The sequence below is a fragment of the Vespa velutina genome, chromosome 9 (assembly GCF_912470025.1).
Source record: "Vespa velutina chromosome 9, iVesVel2.1, whole genome shotgun sequence".
Taxonomy (NCBI): domain Eukaryota; kingdom Metazoa; phylum Arthropoda; class Insecta; order Hymenoptera; family Vespidae; genus Vespa; species Vespa velutina.
Window position 1 is genome coordinate 8,316,040 of NC_062196.1, and position 18,925 is coordinate 8,334,964.

An 18,925-nucleotide genomic window follows, 5' to 3' on the forward strand; every position below is an offset into this window, starting at 1 on the left:
CGTCATCGGTAGATGACGTGGACAGTCTTGGCTCCCTATTCTCCGTCAGCTCCTCCAAGTTAATGGAAAAGTGTTGAAGTACAACGCGATTTACAGCCATTGCCGACTCAGCGAACGCTGAGAGCTCTCGAGCAGAATTATTTCTTCTGTAAATGGAAAAAAGGAAAAGCGCGCACGGTTAAGCCAAAAATCAATCGATCAAATTTGTTGCGCTTCTATGTCCAATTGCGAAAGATAAACAATAGTTTTACCTAATGATATGAGGAGTTATAAGAGATTGTTCGCTATTGTCGACCGACGCTGGCCCAGGATTAATCCATGGATGTTTCAAAATGCATTCCGCACTGAGCCTTTGATGAGCCTCCTTTACTAGCAAGCCTCTAATTAAATCCTTCGCGTCCTCGGATATATTTCTCCATTCTTTGTCAGGAAATTCGTACCTTCCCTCTTGAATACTGGTAAATAGCAATTCCTGACAAGCCTGACAATTTTCTCCTCTCTCCCAACCGCAATCGGTGCCGCAGTTCCCGTAGAAAGGCGGATAGCCACATAACAAAATATACATTATCACGCCGAGACTCCAAAGATCGCAACGTTTGTCGTAATAATTTGTTTCGCCTATGAATGCCTCGACTACTTCCGGAGCCATGAATTCGGCGCTTCCAACTGGCGTCAATAATTGTGGCGTTGCTACAGGACTGGATAGTGAATTGTTGAATTTTATACCGGAACCCAAGTCAAAATCGCATACTTTGATAGGAGTTAATTTGTCCGGATATACGCATAAGATGTTTTCCGGCTTGAGATCCCTGTGTGCGATTCCTGAACAGGAAAGAGAGAGAAAAAAAAAAAAAAAAGCAAAATAAGCAAATCCTTACATTTTTTCCTAACGATAGGAAATAAAAAAAAAGAAAAAGAAAAAGAAAAAAAACCGATAGATACAAAAAAATCTCAGTCTTACCCTTCTTATGAAGGAAATTTAAAGCACTGGCGATCTCACTGACGATTTGACTTGCTTCTCTCTCACTAAAGTGCACCTTCTCTTGAATCCTGTTCAATAGTTGACCGCCATTGATTTTTTCAAAAACGAGATAAAACTTTTCCTCGTCTTCGAAAAATTCAATCAACTGTATGATATTAGGATGTCCCTGGCAATGGTGGAATGTCTCGACTTCCTTGAAAACTCTAGCACGCGCATGTCCAGGAATCTTATCGATGATCTTCACGGCATATTCCAAATCCGTGTACAGGGATGTACACGATTGAACCGAGGCATAGGCTCCTTCTCCAAGCACCTCTCCCGTCAATTTGTACAAATCTGGAACACGATAAAATCATCAATGAGTATGAAAAAAAAAAAAAACAAAACAAAAGATCAGAAATCTTCCCACTCCCCTTTTCCCCCCCCCCGTCTCTCTCTCAACTATTTCCTACTTAAAATTTTTCGAGAAAATCTTTTTCTAAAAGTTCTTGTGTTATCCATTCAACCTACCGACATTATCATAACAAGAGATCCCAACTCCAATCTATATAATTTTTCTTTAATTCACGTGGCCTCATTTAACAACGATTGGTGGCAATATCCACGTCCACGTCTCACGTTATCTCCATTATCGAAACCCCAACGACGTATCCTTTGAAATCGATTATAGCCAACCAGAAGGGTATATTATATACTTCGGCATTGCAGCTGTGTGTGTATATGTGTGTGTGATCCTCGCGCGTCTAAGGTGGATCGTACGAGATACGATTAATTATTAGGCATCGATTCATTAAGCTCAAGAAGGTATATAACACGCGTGCTGATAGTACGGTGAGGGGCGGAAGCGGAGGGGAGGGAGGGAGGGAGGGGGGAGGGGAAGATCGGTGTGTGTCCTGCGTGTGGGACAGCCGCCAATGTCAAGGTCGAAGGGGTGGCCGAGAGCTTCGCGAACAACGGCCACGGCAACGTCGCACGATCGTACACGCGTATACAGCATTCGTCTCTCTTTCTCTAACGAGCTATTGGCCTGCCATTCTCCGCTTCTCTACCCCACCCCATACCATACCCTCCTTCCTCCCTGCTACTCCAAACCCGACGAAACCTTGCCACTCCGCCTCCCGAATCCCCACCCCATCAACCCTTTCCCCCGTGACATCTCTTGCGCCGTTGTTTCTCTCTCTCTCTCTCTCTCAAGACTGCCACTCCTCTTGGTACAACACGGCAGATTACGCGAGAGCATCCGGCAACACCGTAGGCACCTAGCAACCAGAAGCCGATAATGTGCTTTCACGTTTTACGTCTTCCTATGTAAAGATGCTCACAAACCAGTTACACATTTTTAATCCTCTCCCCTCCTCCAACGGAGAGGTAAAACGTAAAAGGAATAATGACACGCCACGAATGAAATCCAATCGAGGAGACGACCTAAAAGATATATACGTGTATAATATATATACATATATATATATATATATATCGCTGACCTTGAGATAAATGTGAGATCGGAAACTATTATAAAGATGAACGAATTTCACTATCACTATTTCACTTATTTTAGTATCTTTTTCTCACCCTTACTCACCCATTCCCTCCTCTCTCATTCTCTCTATCTTAACGATTTTATTCTATATTTGAGTTGACCCGAAGGGTTATACAGATGCTTCCTCGCGATGGAAAGTTCCAGCTTATGGGATCGCAGATCGATCGGAGATGACGCAACATGACCTAGCGCAGCAAGGTGGCAAACTCGGTCAGTGTTCTCTCTCTCTCTCTCTCTCTCTCTCTCTCTCTCTCTCTCTCTCTCTCTCTCTCTCATCGGAGAACTTTTATAGTCTTTGGACGTCGCAAAAAAAAACTAAATAGTTTGGAAGAATTTTTTGACGAAACGATATTTTTCTTTAATCGAATTTTTCTTCCGGAACAAACAAGAATATATATATACATAGAGAGGGGGAGAAAAAAGAATAATTTCGATACTTTTCGATTCAATCGATCGACTGCGCCTCGATATTCTTAATAAATAATAATCGATTTTTACAGCGACGACTAATGTGAGAACTCCGTGTAACAATTCTAAGATCGATTCCTCTTCGTATTGCACAAGTATAATATTTATAATTTATTTTATTTCAAACGTATACACATTCCTATAAAACTTGTTCATGATTTCTACGATCGCATGACACTTCGTTCTCTCTCCCACTCTTCTTTTTTTCTTTTCTTAATGGACGAACGTTCTCAATTGTTTACAAACAAGAACAGTGACCTATGTATGTACGCGTACGACATCCGGTGTATGTATACATCGATTAGTAGCGACCGACCGCCGATCGATCGTCGGAGTAGAGCTCGAACGAGTTTCTCGAAACATTTCGAACTTGTATAAGGTCATAGAATAGAAGAAAAAAATACTAAGCTAAGTCATCGAAAATAGAATTGGTTTCTATAACGTGATAATATATATAATAAAACTGATATCTCATTTTCTTATTCGATCGCATCAGAAATCGTCGGGAAGGTTGTAACAAAACACAAACCGTCAGGATTCCGAAAATCCTTGGGACATTTTAACCTCTTTGTGTTTTCTTTTTCCTTGCTTTTTTTTTTTTTTTTTTTTTTTTTTTACTTATTCATATTTACCTTGGAAACAAGAGGACACTAGGGACGATCCAGAACGTTTCTTCCTGCGTCTTTTGCGTCTTGCCTCTTCTTGACGCGCTTGTACCGCGCTCATAGATTCTCCAGTCGAGGCGACGTCTCTACAATTACCATCGCCTGAAACAAAAAAAAAAAAAAAAAAACAAAAAAAAAAGTAAAATTAGTATGTATTTCCTTCGATCAAGAGAGAATTCGCTTGTTACATACACGCATAGACATAATATAATATGTGTGTATATATATATATATATATATATATATATATACATATAAACATAGGAGAGATAGATAATATGTGATCACCGATTCGAAAAGGTCGTCTTTAAACGGCGCGACAAATGGCCGCTATATAGTTTTAGATCGTGTTAGAGCTACCACCTAGCGGAATACGCGATTCTAGAAAGATCTTTCTAGAAGCTCGAAAGAGAGAGAGAGAGAGAGAGAGAGAGAGAGAGAGAGAAAAAAATTACGTTTTGGTCGCGCACGTCGTTTATTTACGGAACAGATATCAGTCGAAGAATCCTTTATCAGCATCTACCGAAGTCGCGCACGTGATACTCGTCCATTCGCATTTCCTTATCGCAATTGTTCTTGCGGGAATTCTTCTCTCTCACGAGATCGCGACATTTCTCGTACGTACGTTTGTGTATGCACATAGATAATATACATGTGTATAAACGTCCCGAGTTTTTTCATTACTCATCGATTTAAATATATGCAACATCCGATTAAAAAAAAAAAAAAAAAAAAAAAAAATTCTTTCATTTTTTAAAATGCACAACAAAGATCTATGAATGCGTTTACCTTAGGATAAACAAAAGAGAATAGTGGTGGTGGTGGGAGGAAGAGATAAAATGAGGGGAAACAAATAACGAGAAAATTCATCAGAGGGTTGAGTTCTAGGAAACGAATATACTCCACCCTTGTAGCCGGTAACTATGGTACGCACCGCTATACTCGTTCGTCTCCCCTCGATCAAAGTATTAAAAAATAAAAAAATAAAAAAAAAAAAGGAAAAAAAAAAAGAAAAAAAAAAAAGAAGTAAAGAGAAAGGTGGTTGGCTGGTAGGTAAGCTTTGTACCAAAAAAGGGGGAGGAAAGCTCGGTTACGGAGACCCATCAAAAGTTTCGTCCGCGAGGGATGCTACAATTTCCAATAGCAGTTACGCAGTAGCTACGAGTGACGAGGGGAGAATGAAAATGTAAATAATTTCCCCCTCTTTCTCTCTCTCTTCTCCCTACCCTTTTGAAACTTCCCGAATGTTTTCTCCCTATCCCCCCCTCTCTCTCCCTATTCCTCTCAAAATAGAAAGAGAATTCATTGCCCAACAAAATTTCTGTAGAATTTTATTCTACTCGAAACTCGATCGATCCGATCGTTCTCGTTCGTATGTAAAAAAAAAAAAAAAAAAAAAAAAAAAATAACGAAACATTTGGTATATGCGTAACTCTTATTTTTTCTCTTTTTTTTTTCTTTTTTTTTTTTTTTTAAAGCGATACAACACACATCGGTCGATCCAATATACGAAACGACCTCAATTTTAATCGAGCATAATTATAGGCATAGATGTTTTAGGCAGCAGGCACCGTGGCCTCTTCTCCGAATTCGTTTGAAACTTAAATTAGACCAAAAAATCACTCCGCCGCTCTACTCCACTACCGATTGGTAATGATTACGATCGTCCCCCTCTCCCTATGGTTGCATATTTAATTATAATAATTAATGATATTACCAATTTATGCGTTCCACGTTGAAACGTTTTTTTAATTCGGTTGAACGTACGAATAATTATACAATATATATTTCGTACGTTAAAATATCTTAAAATAGGTAAGTTTAACCGTTATAATACTCCGCGATTACGGCAAGTCCGAGCACGATAAAATCCATTAACCTTGAGAATCAATCATTCGTTCATTCGTATGCGTAGAAAGAACGTCGACTCTGACTGACTATCAGGAAAATACAAAAGGAAGGTTTAACCTCCTTTTCCTTTTTCCAGAATATCTTTCGTCGGGTAACGAAGTTAATACGTACGAGACAAATATAAATGCTTTTTACTCTTTCCGATTATGTAAAAGAGCGAGGGGGGAGGGGGGGAAGCTGCGCAGTAAGACAGAAAGCTGTGAGGATACATGTGAACACAGTTGAGAACCTCCAAGAGATAACTAACGAGAGAGAATACCCCTTCGAGAGAATCGATCAACTTTAGGAAAGGAGAAAGGAACTAACTACACTCTTCTATGTTGACCATCTTGATTGTCGATGGTAAAAAGAAGAAAAGAAAAAAAAGCGAAAAGAATGCGTCGATAATAGGACGACGCGACTATTATTATTGTTGTTATAATAATAATAATAATAATAATAATAATCATTATTATTATTACATTTAGGAAATATAGGAAAATGTATTTTCGTACATTCCTCGAGCAGTCGTCGCGACGCCGTCGTCGTTGTCGTGCAACGACCGTAGGAGCTCCACTGGCGGAACACCGAGCCAGAGTTCAATGACTGGCACAGAAAGGAACGCCGCCATCTCTCTCTCTCTCTCTCTCTCTCTCTCTCTCTCTCTCTCTCTCTCTCTCGCTCTCTTATTCGGTTCTCTCGTGAGATACGCTCGTGCGATACCGCCGTTGGCATTCTATATCGTAATAGGACCGATACTACCGTTCTCCTATGTATGAAATGATACGACGACGAGGACGATCAAATTATAATCACCCGATCTAATTTTCATTTTTACATTGAAATGAGAACCTCTACGCGATCAGGGAATCATCGTAGTTTTCGTTAAAAAGAAAGAAAAAAAGAAAAAGGTGAGGGAAACAAAGGAAAAGTGTACGACGTTTCGAATTGAGTACCACTGGCACAGGATAACGCCGAGTCCCGCGCGGCTTCCTCGGTTTAAATCGCCCTAACGTTCACCCCAACCCCCTCGACGAGAAGAGGGAATTATGTAATCGGGTAGAACGATCGCTATACGTTCGAATACGATAATATAATAAGCTGGATGGAAGGAAGATTTACGCTAGGATGGTCCTACGTTCATTTTTATACGTAGAGAAATTCTTCGTCGAGAATCTTGTGAAGAGGAAAAAGAAGACAAAGATAAAAACTAATTGGAAATTTGACCGTCGATCGAACGAAAAGGTTCTTTTTTTTTTTTTTTTTTAAGATTGATTAAAATAATACCATTCGACGAGATTTACACGGAAGTACGAGAGAAAAATCGAAGACTTCCGTCTTAATGAAATCTTTGAACAAAGGCGAACAACCATCGGATTACCATTCGTCCTTTCTCCCGGTTTTCCTTTGTTCATGAGTTATATTCTCCACGATAAAACGTGTGTGACTCATTTTGTCGTCCTTACGTAGTTTTATCGCGTTTATAACGACGAGAATGAAATTCCATTGTTCGTACCGTTGGCATAAAAAAAAAAAAAAAAAAAAAAAAAAAAAAAAAAAGTCACATATCGAATTTTTGGCACAGAGAGAGATCGAAAATCCTAGTCGATTGCGCGAGAGCGATGTAGATACGGGGAGAGAAAAAAAAAAAAAAATGGAATTTGTCCTCGTCGACATTTTAGTCAGGATATCTCATTCGCGACGGTAAAAACAAAAAAATAAGTGTCGCCGCGTCATCGTTTATATTTGGAAAAGCAAACGGGTAAAATTTGGATAGGTGGGATTGATGAGAAGTAAACGCGATTTACGATTCGTCGAGAAACGATAATATACGCATAAACGCGGCGCAACCCTTCTCTCTCTCTCTCTCTCTCTCTCTCCCTCTTTCTCAACGTCCTTCGAAATGGTTGCTTCCCTTTAACATGAAAAGAGGGGATGGGGGAAGGGAAGAGGAAAGCGATAGCGGAACATGCGCGAGGGGTCCTTTCTCCCTTTCCTTCTTTGTTTGGGTTTGCCCTACCGACGCCCTTCACAGGATTTGCGTCGCGCGTCCGTCGCCGAATTCGAACATACCGAGTAACCCACTTCGCTACTCGAAAATAATCTCTACCATGCCAAAAGAGACAGCGCGCAAGGACGTATTATTACGTACGTACAACGAGACCGCCGTTCGTCGTCGTACGACGATGCACTTTTAGAAGAAGCGAATATGATACCATGCGATAATGCAATACGTGTATTATATCTTCGTGAAATTGATCTTTCGAGTGTTATATAACGTCACAATGCCTTTTTATTTACTTTCTTTACGTTTCTTAAACAACATCGGAAAAGAATTAATAGATGAACTACGCGTAAATTCGAAATAATAATTTACGAGGGCGAAACGAGATATCGTCGATCGCTTTAACATAAACACATTCGAGATGCGAACGACGTGCTAGGGGAGGGGGAGAAAAGACAGAGAGAAAGAAAGAGAAAGAAAAACAAAGGAAGACGCGTCGCGAACAAGTGTCGCGTCTACCTATCCTCTTTCTCGTCGTCGTCGTCGTCGTCGTCGTCGTCGTCGTCGTCGTTCCGTCCGGGAACAAATTGATTTTTTGTTCTCCTTCTTCTAAATATTCGCAACTAATATCGTTAGATGTACACTTTAGCAATTTCTCGTATGACGAAAGAGGGGAAAAAGGGAAGAAGAACAACACAACAAGGAGAACATCGATCGTTGGGTTCTCGTTTGAAGAAAATTCGAGAAGAACGATAAGTCGATAGACGAAGGGGGGAGACGGAGCACCATCACCACCGACTGCGGTTAACCGGTGCCGGCGTCGAGAAAGTTCCCCGCGCGCGCGAACACGCGTCCTCGATTCTACTTTTTGCCGGTATTTTCCCTCTCCCTCCCGCTCTCTTTCTTCCCATCTCTTATCGAAATTCGTTAAGTCATCTCACTTTTCCTCGCGACGCGATAATTGTCCGGCGCGTACTTTTCGATGATGCAACTTCGTCGTTCGAGGGAGACGAAAAAGGAAGGCAAAGAAAAAAAAGAAAAGGAAAAAAAAAAAAAAAAAGAAAGAAAGGAAAAAAAAGTCGTACGTTGAAAAAGCATCGCCGGCGGACAGGTCATTACATCATCCAAGGGGGAGGAGGAGAGAGATCGATCGATCGCGCGTGTAGACATTCTCCCCCTCCTCCACCCGCCCCAACAGAGAATAAAGGGATAAAAAAAATAACAAAAGAAAAGCATTGAAAATTGAGGTTAACTCGTAAATCTCATAACTTCTCGTTTTTCTTACCTCGGCCGTTCGCTTGAAAGCTGCTCTTGCGTTCTTCCACTAGTCTCTCCACCATTTTCGTTCACGTACGTAAACTTTCGTTCGGCGCTAGGAAAATTCGATTTCTCACTTAATCTCTCCTTCTTCTTCTGCTCTTCTCCCTCTCTCTCTCTCTCTCTCTCTCTCTCTCTCTCTCTCTCTCCCTCTTTTGGCGATTTCGCACCAGTATTAATAATTGTAAAAAAGAGTCAGTCGTATATACAAAAAACGCCTATCTGCTAAGATACTGATATAATCTCTCTTTTTTCTCCCTACGACGATCCTCTTATAATATATATATATATATATGTATATATATATATGTATATCGTGAAAATCTCTTCCTCGTGTTCGCGCGACGTCTACGATTCGATGATCCTTTTCCACTTTCTCCGATGGATACGCCGTCCGAATCAGATCGATGTATATCAGTGTAGATATCACAGATATAAATAAATATATAAAGCCTATCTAAATCTTTCGCTTGTTCGACGCGCGCGATTTATTTTATTTTTTTTCTTTTTTTCTTCTTTTTTTTCTTTTACCGTCGACCGATGTTAAACGCCGTCGTCGTCGCTGTTGTATATTCGAAATCCTTTGAATAAATACTATCACAGACTTTGACACTGCACTCGATCTCTATATTTCTCTTTTATATCTTTCTCCGACAAAACCTCGTCGTCTCACTCGACGGTGATACTCGTATATCTTTCTTTCTGTCTTTCTTTCTCTCGTTGGCTCTCTTTCTCTCTCTCTCTCTCTCTCTCTCTCTCTCTCTGTCTCTCTCTTTCTGTCAACCAAACGATCAAACGGCCAAGCCTCTAACTCTCTTGCTACGACGTCGACGACGAGAAGGTTAAAACGCGCTTTCAACCCTCCGTTAATCGTCCGCCGAAAACTCTTGCTACTAAACCAAAACTCTCTTCTATCTTCTCCTCCTCCTCTTCCTCCTCCTCCTGCTGTTGCTGCTGCTGCTGCTGCTGCTGCACCCCTTCGCCGATCCTCTGAAGGTTTTTAATCGGATTTAACGGGGCTTTCCGCACGCGAAAATCCCGCGATGGTCGTTCCTCCGTTGTCGCTATCACACAGCCTCTCGCACGTAGCGGTAGTCTGGCTCGGAAGCGCATTAAAAATCCTTCGGCTAACACATCTGGTCTTCTCGTTCACCGTCCCTCACTGCTCGGCAGTTGGTTTCCGACTGAGTTCGACAAGATGGCTGCATCGCTTACTAACACCCCGCGCTGCTACCCCCTCCACGCGACCCTCAGCCGTTTCCCCCACCACTATGGAAGGCGAATCAGGAGACCTCGCCGACGCCCGCTCCGAATAACTTATCCCACTACCACTACTGCTGCTACGACACCACCACTACTACCCCACCACCACCACCGTCGCCATCACCACCACCACCACACTGAACCAAAGCGAACGCGTAGTCACGTAGGCAACGTGGCTCTCAGCCGTCGGTCGTTTCTCCTCCCTGTATTCTCCTTCTTATCTTCCTAACGCCGCGTTAACCACAATATTATACGGGCATGATGCAAGAGACGCGCTCCGTTACTACCACGTGTCTTCGTCGTTGACTCCACGTCGACGATCCTTGTTGTCATCTCATATCCGTCTGACTCATTCTTACAACGTATTTTCGTACGGTCGCTTATTATTCTCCCTCTTACCCCTTCTTCACGATGATATATATGTATTTATATGTATATATATATATATATATATATATATATATATATATATCTTTTGTCATGTCTTATATATCGAGCCTCGATAACAACGTTTCTTCCTTACTTCGCATCTTACGTGAGCGATACGCATCTAGATCAGGGACGCCACCGGTTGATAACCACTGACCTTCTCGAACATTCGAAACCTACACACATGTACTCGGCCGTTGTCTATATACGCCGTCCTGCCTACGTGCTACGAGCCACGATTGAGGCGAACGATTCCAGCGTGCCGACTCGCGGAAAATTTGCTCGAAATTCTACTCGTATCGTTCTCTCTGTCCTTCTCCTATCTCTCTCTCTCTCTCTCTCTCTCCCTCTCTCTCCCTCTCTATTTCTCTCATCATCGATCTCGGATGTTTTTCCGCATGCTAAAGTTTTCAGAGCGTTGGTAAAGGAAAATTATTTCTTTTGTTTCTTTTTTTTTTTTTTTTATTTCGTGATGTCCTCGCCGAGAGGAGGTATCATTGGGTAGAAACGTTATGGAGTCTCGTGAACGAACAACGCGTCGCGAGTCGCGCGATACACGTTTGGGAATGGATGCGCGCGCATCCTGGCCGTAGGCCACGTATAACATCGTACGACGTAGAGAGAGAGAGAGAGAGAGGACACTAGCAGAAAGACGTATACACAACAGAGAAAGATAGTTATGTATATATGTGTATATGTATGTAAAGTGATCGCGTGAGGTATGAGGAGAGGGGAGGGAATGAGATATGGATATGTACACGTAAACGAATGAGTAGCGCGAGAGGAGTTGAGGAGGAGGAGAAGGAGGAGAATAGGAGAGGAGAGGGTGGGAAAGGGTGAGGAGGGGGGAGGGGGAGAGAGAGATCTATACAGGCCGACCAAAAGGTTCCTCTATAGTACTTAGTTATACTAATCAACGTATTACGTATATACGCTATATTAGATTTCTTTTTGCAAACAAAATAAAGACCGTTAGGAGTGTTTACTAACAGATAGAACGTTTTCGACGATATCACGAAAAACTTCGAGATAAGAAAGAGAGGGGAGGAGATAAAAGGTTGAGATCTCTTTCGAGTAACCTGAGACAAACTTGTGTACAATATATTATGTATGTATAAACATAAACGCTGTTAGGGTGGGAAAGGAAAAGGTGAGGCAAAAGAGTCAAACGAATAGTTCAACTCTGGCTAGATACGGAGAAGAGAGGTAGGGAAACATGGACGCGGAGAGTAGAATAGGAGAGAGAGAGAGAGAGAGAGAGAGAGAGACGCACGACGTAGCGTATAAGTACGCCTTGGATTATTACATACATATGCCCGTCTATAGGCTCGTATACTCTCGCGCTCGTTGTCCGAACAACATACCGATATGTTTTTTCTTTTCCTTCTTCTTTTCTTTTCTTTTTCTTTTTTTATATTCACACACGTCGTCGTCGTCGTCGTCGTCGTCGTCGTTGTCGTTGTCGTTCCGCAGGAGATGCAAACGACATTGGACAAACACGTTGTCCGAAGTCAATCGTCGTGACCGATGCGGTCAACGTCGTCGAGTCCCAACGTAGCGCGTGACCATTTTATATTATGTAATAGATTTTATCGTAGTCCTGTAGATAATTCGCCAATCGCAAACTCGAGTCAACGCGGCATGGGATTACTCATTTGGCGGAATTAATATTTTTCAGAATTAATATAGATATTTTTTTTCTCTTTTCCTTTTTTTAATTCTCTTTATTTATCTTTCAATGAACTTGCAAGAACGTTTCCTCTTTATCAAACAACGTCACGTTTCGAGCATACGAATTATTTCTATTCTCGTTCGATCATCGTTCATTGCGCGATATCGGTTTTTTTTTCTTCGTTTCTCTTTCTCTCTCTCTTTTTTTTTATTCATTCCTAAAGATGAATATACACCCGAGCTCGAGTTTTCGAACAACAAAATTTGCGTTTATCGTTTCGTAATATCGATCATAAATATTTTGATTTAATGCGTGACGTAATCAAATTTAGCAACGTATAGTTCGGCACATATATAAATTCGGCGGAATAACAATTTAACGAGTGGATATTAAAATCTTGCTGTATGATTTATATCTAAGCTAAGCTTTTTGTTGTTGTTTGTCCGTACAATTTGGTTTTGGTCGATGAAAACAAAAAAAAAAAAGAAAAAAAAAAACAAGAAGAAATTAAAGAAAAATCAAACAATCGTTTCTTCTTTACATGAATTCGAACGAGATGGTTTCCAGCTCATGTAATTTCACTGCTAGGTCATTCGTCGTAGGACAAGTAAAGGTCGATGCGAGCCGATTTACGCTCGCAAGAAATATAGCTGTGAGACTTGCTAAGTGTTTCCCAATCGGCAAGAAAAGTCTCTTCTCTCTATTTTTTCTCTTTTCTTTGCTTAATTTTATGTCAGAATAATATATAGCATATTTGAAAAATAAAATCTTTTTTCTTTTTCTCGTTTTTTTCTTTTCTCCTTTTTTTTTTTTTTTTTTTTTTTTTTTTCTTTTTTTGTAGTTCCCCTTCAGACAGCATCGTCGAACAAAGTTATGCATTTAAAAATGGGAAGGAATATTTGTCGCGAAAAAGAAAATCATGTCAGATTTCTTGTTGGAATAGAACATTGAAAGAACGTCACTGAAATGTCTCTAATAACAACTTCGAACCGGTTTCCGTGTATGGTAGGAGTCGTCAGCCAAGATACAGGCCCACCTACGAGAAACCACGAAAGTGTCTCTCTCTCTCTCTCTCTCTCTCTCTCTCTCTCCTTCTTTCAGCTTACCCTAAATGAAAAAAAAAAGATGCTTTCGACGAGAACCAAGGAAGAACTCGTTTCAAACGATATTCGATAACGATCGCAAAGGGATCGCCAAATTTTGCGAAGCTAACTTTTGTTATACACTTACATGCATATGTGTGGTGTATGTGTGTATATATATATATATATATATATATATATAAAAATAATCTTTTTCACGAAGTTTATCATGGTCCGGTAGCAAAAGCGAGCCATGTTAGTAACAGCTATGTATACGAGGTCGACGGAGTCGGTCAATCAGCAGATTGTAACGAGAGTCGTTAGCGTTAAAACGGCAAGCTGCGCAGATTCGACGTCACGTTGGCGACATAACGAACGAAGCTTCTAATATTTCATCAGACTACTTCTTTCCCCCTCCTCCTCCCCCTCTGTCAAGAGATAATACACACTTAAGCATTTTTTGTTATTAATTTTCGTGCTAATCCATTGGAACTCTCGTACGTCAACTTTTTATATAATTTCTCATTATCATTAAATGTCGATGTGCGATTTGAATATAAGCGTGGGGGGATCTATAGTTCTTCGGGAAAAGATATTGTATCGAATTAAGTATCGACGTAACTGACTCGTTCTTTTTTTCCTTCTCTCCTTTTTTTTTTTTTTCTTTTGTATTTTTTCCTTTTTCTTTTTTTATAGATACTCGTTTATTAAACGCTTAGACAGAGAGATTTTTGCTATAAAAAGAGAAAAGGCATACCAAGCCGGTCGATTTTATGCTTGTATGAGCCCGTTACGTGATCGTGAATCCAAAAATATACCACAAGAAATAATAGTTACCTGGAGAAACAGCATCATGCAAACTCACGAATACCAAATATATCCTCAATAACGTAATTTATTTAGCTAATATCCATTTTAATAATTCTTTATAATTATCGAGTGCGAAAGTCAAATCGATAAATTTGGTGTGTGTGTGTGTGTGTGTGTGCGTATATATATTCGGCAAAAAAATTTTCTCGGTATATCGATTCGATTTGAAAACAACGAAAGACGACGCAATAAGGAAAGGATTATGTGTTTTATTACAAAGACGATATATCGCAAGGCGATACTCGCCAATTGAATTCAAACATAGACTCGTTGACGCAAGAGACACATATATCGTCGATGCACTCGCTCGCTCTCTTACGGGTCAAGAAAGAAATTTACTTCGGAACTTTCACCAACAAGGCGTGTTTTACTCCTTGTAACGCTAATCGTCGCCGGAAAAATTATATTATTTATATCATTATTTTTCCTTTTTTTAATATCACACTACCTGTGATATTAAATCACTACTTGTCCTTTTAAAGAAAATGTGTTATGTAAAAATCGACTCGTTGAAAATATGCAAAGAAGATGGTAAATAAAAAAAGGAAAGAAAATATCGCACACCGTGCACACACACACACACACACACACACACAATATAAAGAATTCCTTCTTTATTATTTTTTTCATGTCCGTATACTTTGTTATTCATCGAATTAGCACTGTAGCGAATGCTCTCACTCGCTTCTGGCAAATCTACGACGTCTCCTTCGTTAATCTTCTAATTGTGATGTATGACTTCATACTTTACGAACGTTCACTAATTCTGTTACTACCTCCTTCTTTCATTGTATCTATAATTTTCTTATTTCAAATTCGATATTCCTTTTCTTGTCAGAAATATTTTCGAAATTGGTCCTGTCCCATCGAAACCTTTATTATTCCATCGTTATGAAAGAGAACAATTAGATATTAAACGTACGATGATTCTCTTTCGCTCCAGATAGAATATTTTATTTTATATTTTATCTTATTCATAAAAAAGGGCTTATCTAGGTAGAAAGTATAAAAATTCAAAGATTGCTATAGTTGCATACGATTATACCGTGCACATTGATAATATTGAGTGACTCATATTCTCAGGTAAAGGAAAAAGCATTTGAATGTTTTTAACGCGAGTCAGAAGATTACTAAAAACGTAGTAAAGAGATAAACAAACAATAGCGAGGATAAAAGAGCGCATGGTAAATATAGTGGAAAAGTGAGAAGATAAACAAGCCAGAATATTTATTGGGTATTCGAAAGAACATTAGCCTTGTATTGCTTCTAACTCAACGAGAACAGAACTTTCGTTCGTGGTTTTGAACATTTGGCAAAAATAAAAGTACGCAAGTTATATTTACGAGCCTTTAGAAAAATACAGTTTTTGCTTGAAGATTTATGACAAACTACATTTTTAAAAGAAGAAACAACGATATGCGGAAAGGAAGTAGATCTTTATCAGCATTTGTTATTTTTGACAGTAACTTACTTGTTGACGAAGGGATCTCGAAATCGTCCTCTCTCGATCCTTTCGAGTCGCCATTTTGTTGTATTTTTATCGGGATGTATATGCTCCCCTAGAAATAGAAACGAAATTTCTAAATAATTAAAGCTAAACGTTCATCTTCTTTATTTTTTTTTTCTTTTTTTTTTCTTTCTTTTTTTTTTTTTTATCTTTCCTTCTTTTTTTCTTACGTGTCGTATGAAATGAAATATGTCATTGTACTGTCAATGATTCATAGATTGTACAATATACCTATCTATTTGCTAGAAAAAAAATTAAAAATACAATAATATATAAGTCGTGGGCGAAACGGTAAAGGAAAAAAAAACACAAGTGGTCGAAGATATGTTTTTACGGAAATATAATTGATCGTAAAAGTCAAAGAAGAAATGGTAAGAGACGCGAATGTCGCTATACGGAACGGCACGTGGATCTTGGTTTTTCAAGGTCGGCCGTGGTACGACGCGCAAAATTTCGGTATATCTCTGGGATCAGAAAAAAAATAAATCGTAGAGAAAAAGAGATAGAATGAGGCAGGGGCAATCACGAAGGTCGCACGCGTGGCCACAGAGATTTCTTCGAAAAGTACTTATCGCTCCACGTGCCTTCTCTTTTGCCACGATATTGAATGTACATACGTGCATTTATTTGTACACATACGATCTCTTTGGATTTGTTCTTTCTTCTTTATCCATTCTTTCTCCTTTTTTTGTTCCTTCCTCCCCGCCCGCCCGTTCCATTTGTAGAAGTTAATAGTTCGCACGAATCAAATTAATTATCGACTGGCGTTGAAAATTTGATTCAATTATTATATTCGAATTTTTCTCTCGATTTGTATTACGGAACTTATTATGGTGAATGTCAATTTTTTTCCTTCCTTTTTGTCCCCCCCCACCCTCCCCACCCCCCACCCACCCTTTGTCGCTTATATTCCCGATGTTAACTAAATTGACAGCGACCGCTAATCTCCATTTTATCCGATCGGTCGAATGAGAGTTCATTGGTGAATCGCGAATTATAGATACGTATGTACACGTCGATGTAATTTCGCTACGAAATAGCTAATTAATCATTTGCATTCGGAACACGACAATCTATCTATCTATCTATCTATCTACCTATCTATCTGTTCGTACCGATCTAAAATTAATAGCAAAACGATAATGACGTCGACGTTTATTGACATTCCCGTCTTATTTTCTCGCAGATGTATTTTAGCAGTAAACAATGCGAATCGTACGATAGGATTTGCAGGAAGTTATCGGTCGATAATTAGCAGGCAGCATCGCACAGATCGAACTCTTATCATCGATATAAACAATCGCGTTTCGTTCAAAATACGAACGAAACATTATCAACGAGGAAAATAACCGGATGTAAAATCGCGTTATCCTATATTTGCAGATTATCGAGATAACTCGTTGAAAAGCTTTTTAGCGCGTTCGTGATAACGGGAATAAATGGAGAAAAAGAGAAAGGTAGAGAAAGAAATGGAAAGAGAGAAAGATATCAAACGCGGCACTTTTACTCGTCGAAAGTCGAAATCGCGTTAGTAAGAAAACGTCTCTCGATCCAAACGAACGTCTTATAAGCCGTCCTCCTATTATTTACTTCTTCGATTATTTCTCGCTTAGCAGAGCGTTTAGAAACTTAGTTAACGAGCCGGATCATCGATGAAGCATCATCATTGGTACGAGAGTGGGATGTCTTTGTAAGAAGAAAAAAAAAAAAAAAAAAAAAAAATAACAGATACGTAGAATATATCGAAGAGATGTGACGCAAAATGTACAGTATTAATAATACCAACGATCTATCTCTATACCAACCTTTATAAAATTTTATTATACATTTCGATTAGCGAGAGAGAAAATATTATATTACATGGTGAATAAATAGATTAACGTACGAGTCGTTCATTTTGACAAATCGATTAAATTCACAGAGGATAAAGTAAAGAGAATTGATAAAGTTTGTATTTATACATTGTACATTATTTATCGTTCAACTGATCATTAAGGAAAATCTATTTTAAATATAAAAAATTATGCATCGATCAAATGCTTTGGTCGATGGATAAAAAAAATTTCAAAAAATTCTTAAAGTCGAATTAATCGCTCTGACCTGTCAACGCATCTATTTATCGTCTTGTTATACGTAACATATCGTACGATGTCGAATCATTTAATTTATATAAACAAGCAGCTGCGTTTTAACTTTTTTTTCTTCTTTTTCTTTTCTTTCTCCGTTCCTTTTTCTTCCTTCCCCTCCCCCCTCTCTGTCCCGTTTGAAGCGACAGGTATCATCGCGGAAGAAACAAACTAATTATACCTGCTGGTATTACACACAGGTATGATGTCATTAGGCAAAGACCGGGCGATCTCGTTCAGTGACTCATCGTAAGTCGGTCGAAAGCGTTTACAATATACGATAGTTAATTAACCTATAATAATGCGCGTAAAAATATACAAACGTAACTATCTTGTCCATTAACGAGAATCCTGGCGATACAAGTTAAAAATAAAAGTGACGGTAAATATTCGATAAGAACAATTTTTTTATTTTTATTTTTATCAAACTAGTCTAACATTCGTTTAGAATTAAAATTTTTCAAACATTTTGAATGGGAGAGAAAGAGGGAAAAGAAGAAGGAAAGAAAATTCAAACGTTTCCCAGGAAAATTAAACGATAGATACGATTTAGTACGTTATTGGACGAATCCAAAAATGGAAGGTCATTGACCACGGCATTTTCTCGTGGTTCCAGAGAATATATTCGCACATACGCACGCGCGCCCGCATACACACACACACACACACACACACTCTTCTCTCTCTTTCTCTCCTTTTCGTAATATTATTTTTGGACTACGTTCCTAGTATAATTTGCAAATGTACGAGCTCTAGTCTAAGGTTTTAAGCAGATTCTATTAAGAGAAAATATTCCAAGATCTTCTCGAGAAGAGATTACACTTTTCTTTCTATTTTACTATTTTCACTAATAATAATAATAATAATAATAATAATAATAATAATAATAATAATAATAATAATAATAATAATAATAATAATAATTTCATCACACACGCACACACACAAACAAAGAGAGAGAGAGAGAGAGAAACACGTGCACAAAATCGATCGGAAGTAACGTAATAAAAGAGTATCTCATTAATAGCATGATTTGAGAAGGAGGACAAGGGACAGCTGATGATCGAAGAAAGGAGAAACGGTATGGAAAGAAAACAAGTTTGCGAGCA

The 18,925-nt window shown here is 39.1% G+C and overlaps 1 protein-coding gene across 3 annotated transcripts in view; it reads right to left on the reverse strand.

Moving 5' to 3' along the window:
* Positions 1-18,925, reverse strand: part of LOC124951698 (MAP kinase-interacting serine/threonine-protein kinase 1) — a 33,190-nt gene that overhangs the window by 2,547 nt on the left and 11,718 nt on the right. Inside the window, exons 1-6 of one of the 3 annotated variants that reach the window (XM_047500493.1) lie at positions 16,308-16,328; positions 15,655-15,742; positions 3,623-3,757; positions 962-1,318; positions 252-822; positions 1-146 (exon numbers count right to left, since the gene is read on the reverse strand). The exon at positions 1-146 is cut by the window's left edge and continues 2,547 nt beyond it. In XM_047500493.1, coding sequence (XP_047356449.1) covers positions 1-146; positions 252-822; positions 962-1,318; positions 3,623-3,757; positions 15,655-15,742; positions 16,308-16,313 — 1,303 coding nt within the window. In that variant the 5' untranslated portion in view covers positions 16,314-16,328. Of the gene's footprint in view, positions 147-251; positions 823-961; positions 1,319-3,622; positions 3,758-8,835; positions 10,076-15,654; positions 15,743-16,307; positions 16,329-18,925 lie in introns of those variants that run through there. The other 2 variants (XM_047500492.1, XM_047500494.1) reach the window with 2 other exon arrangements.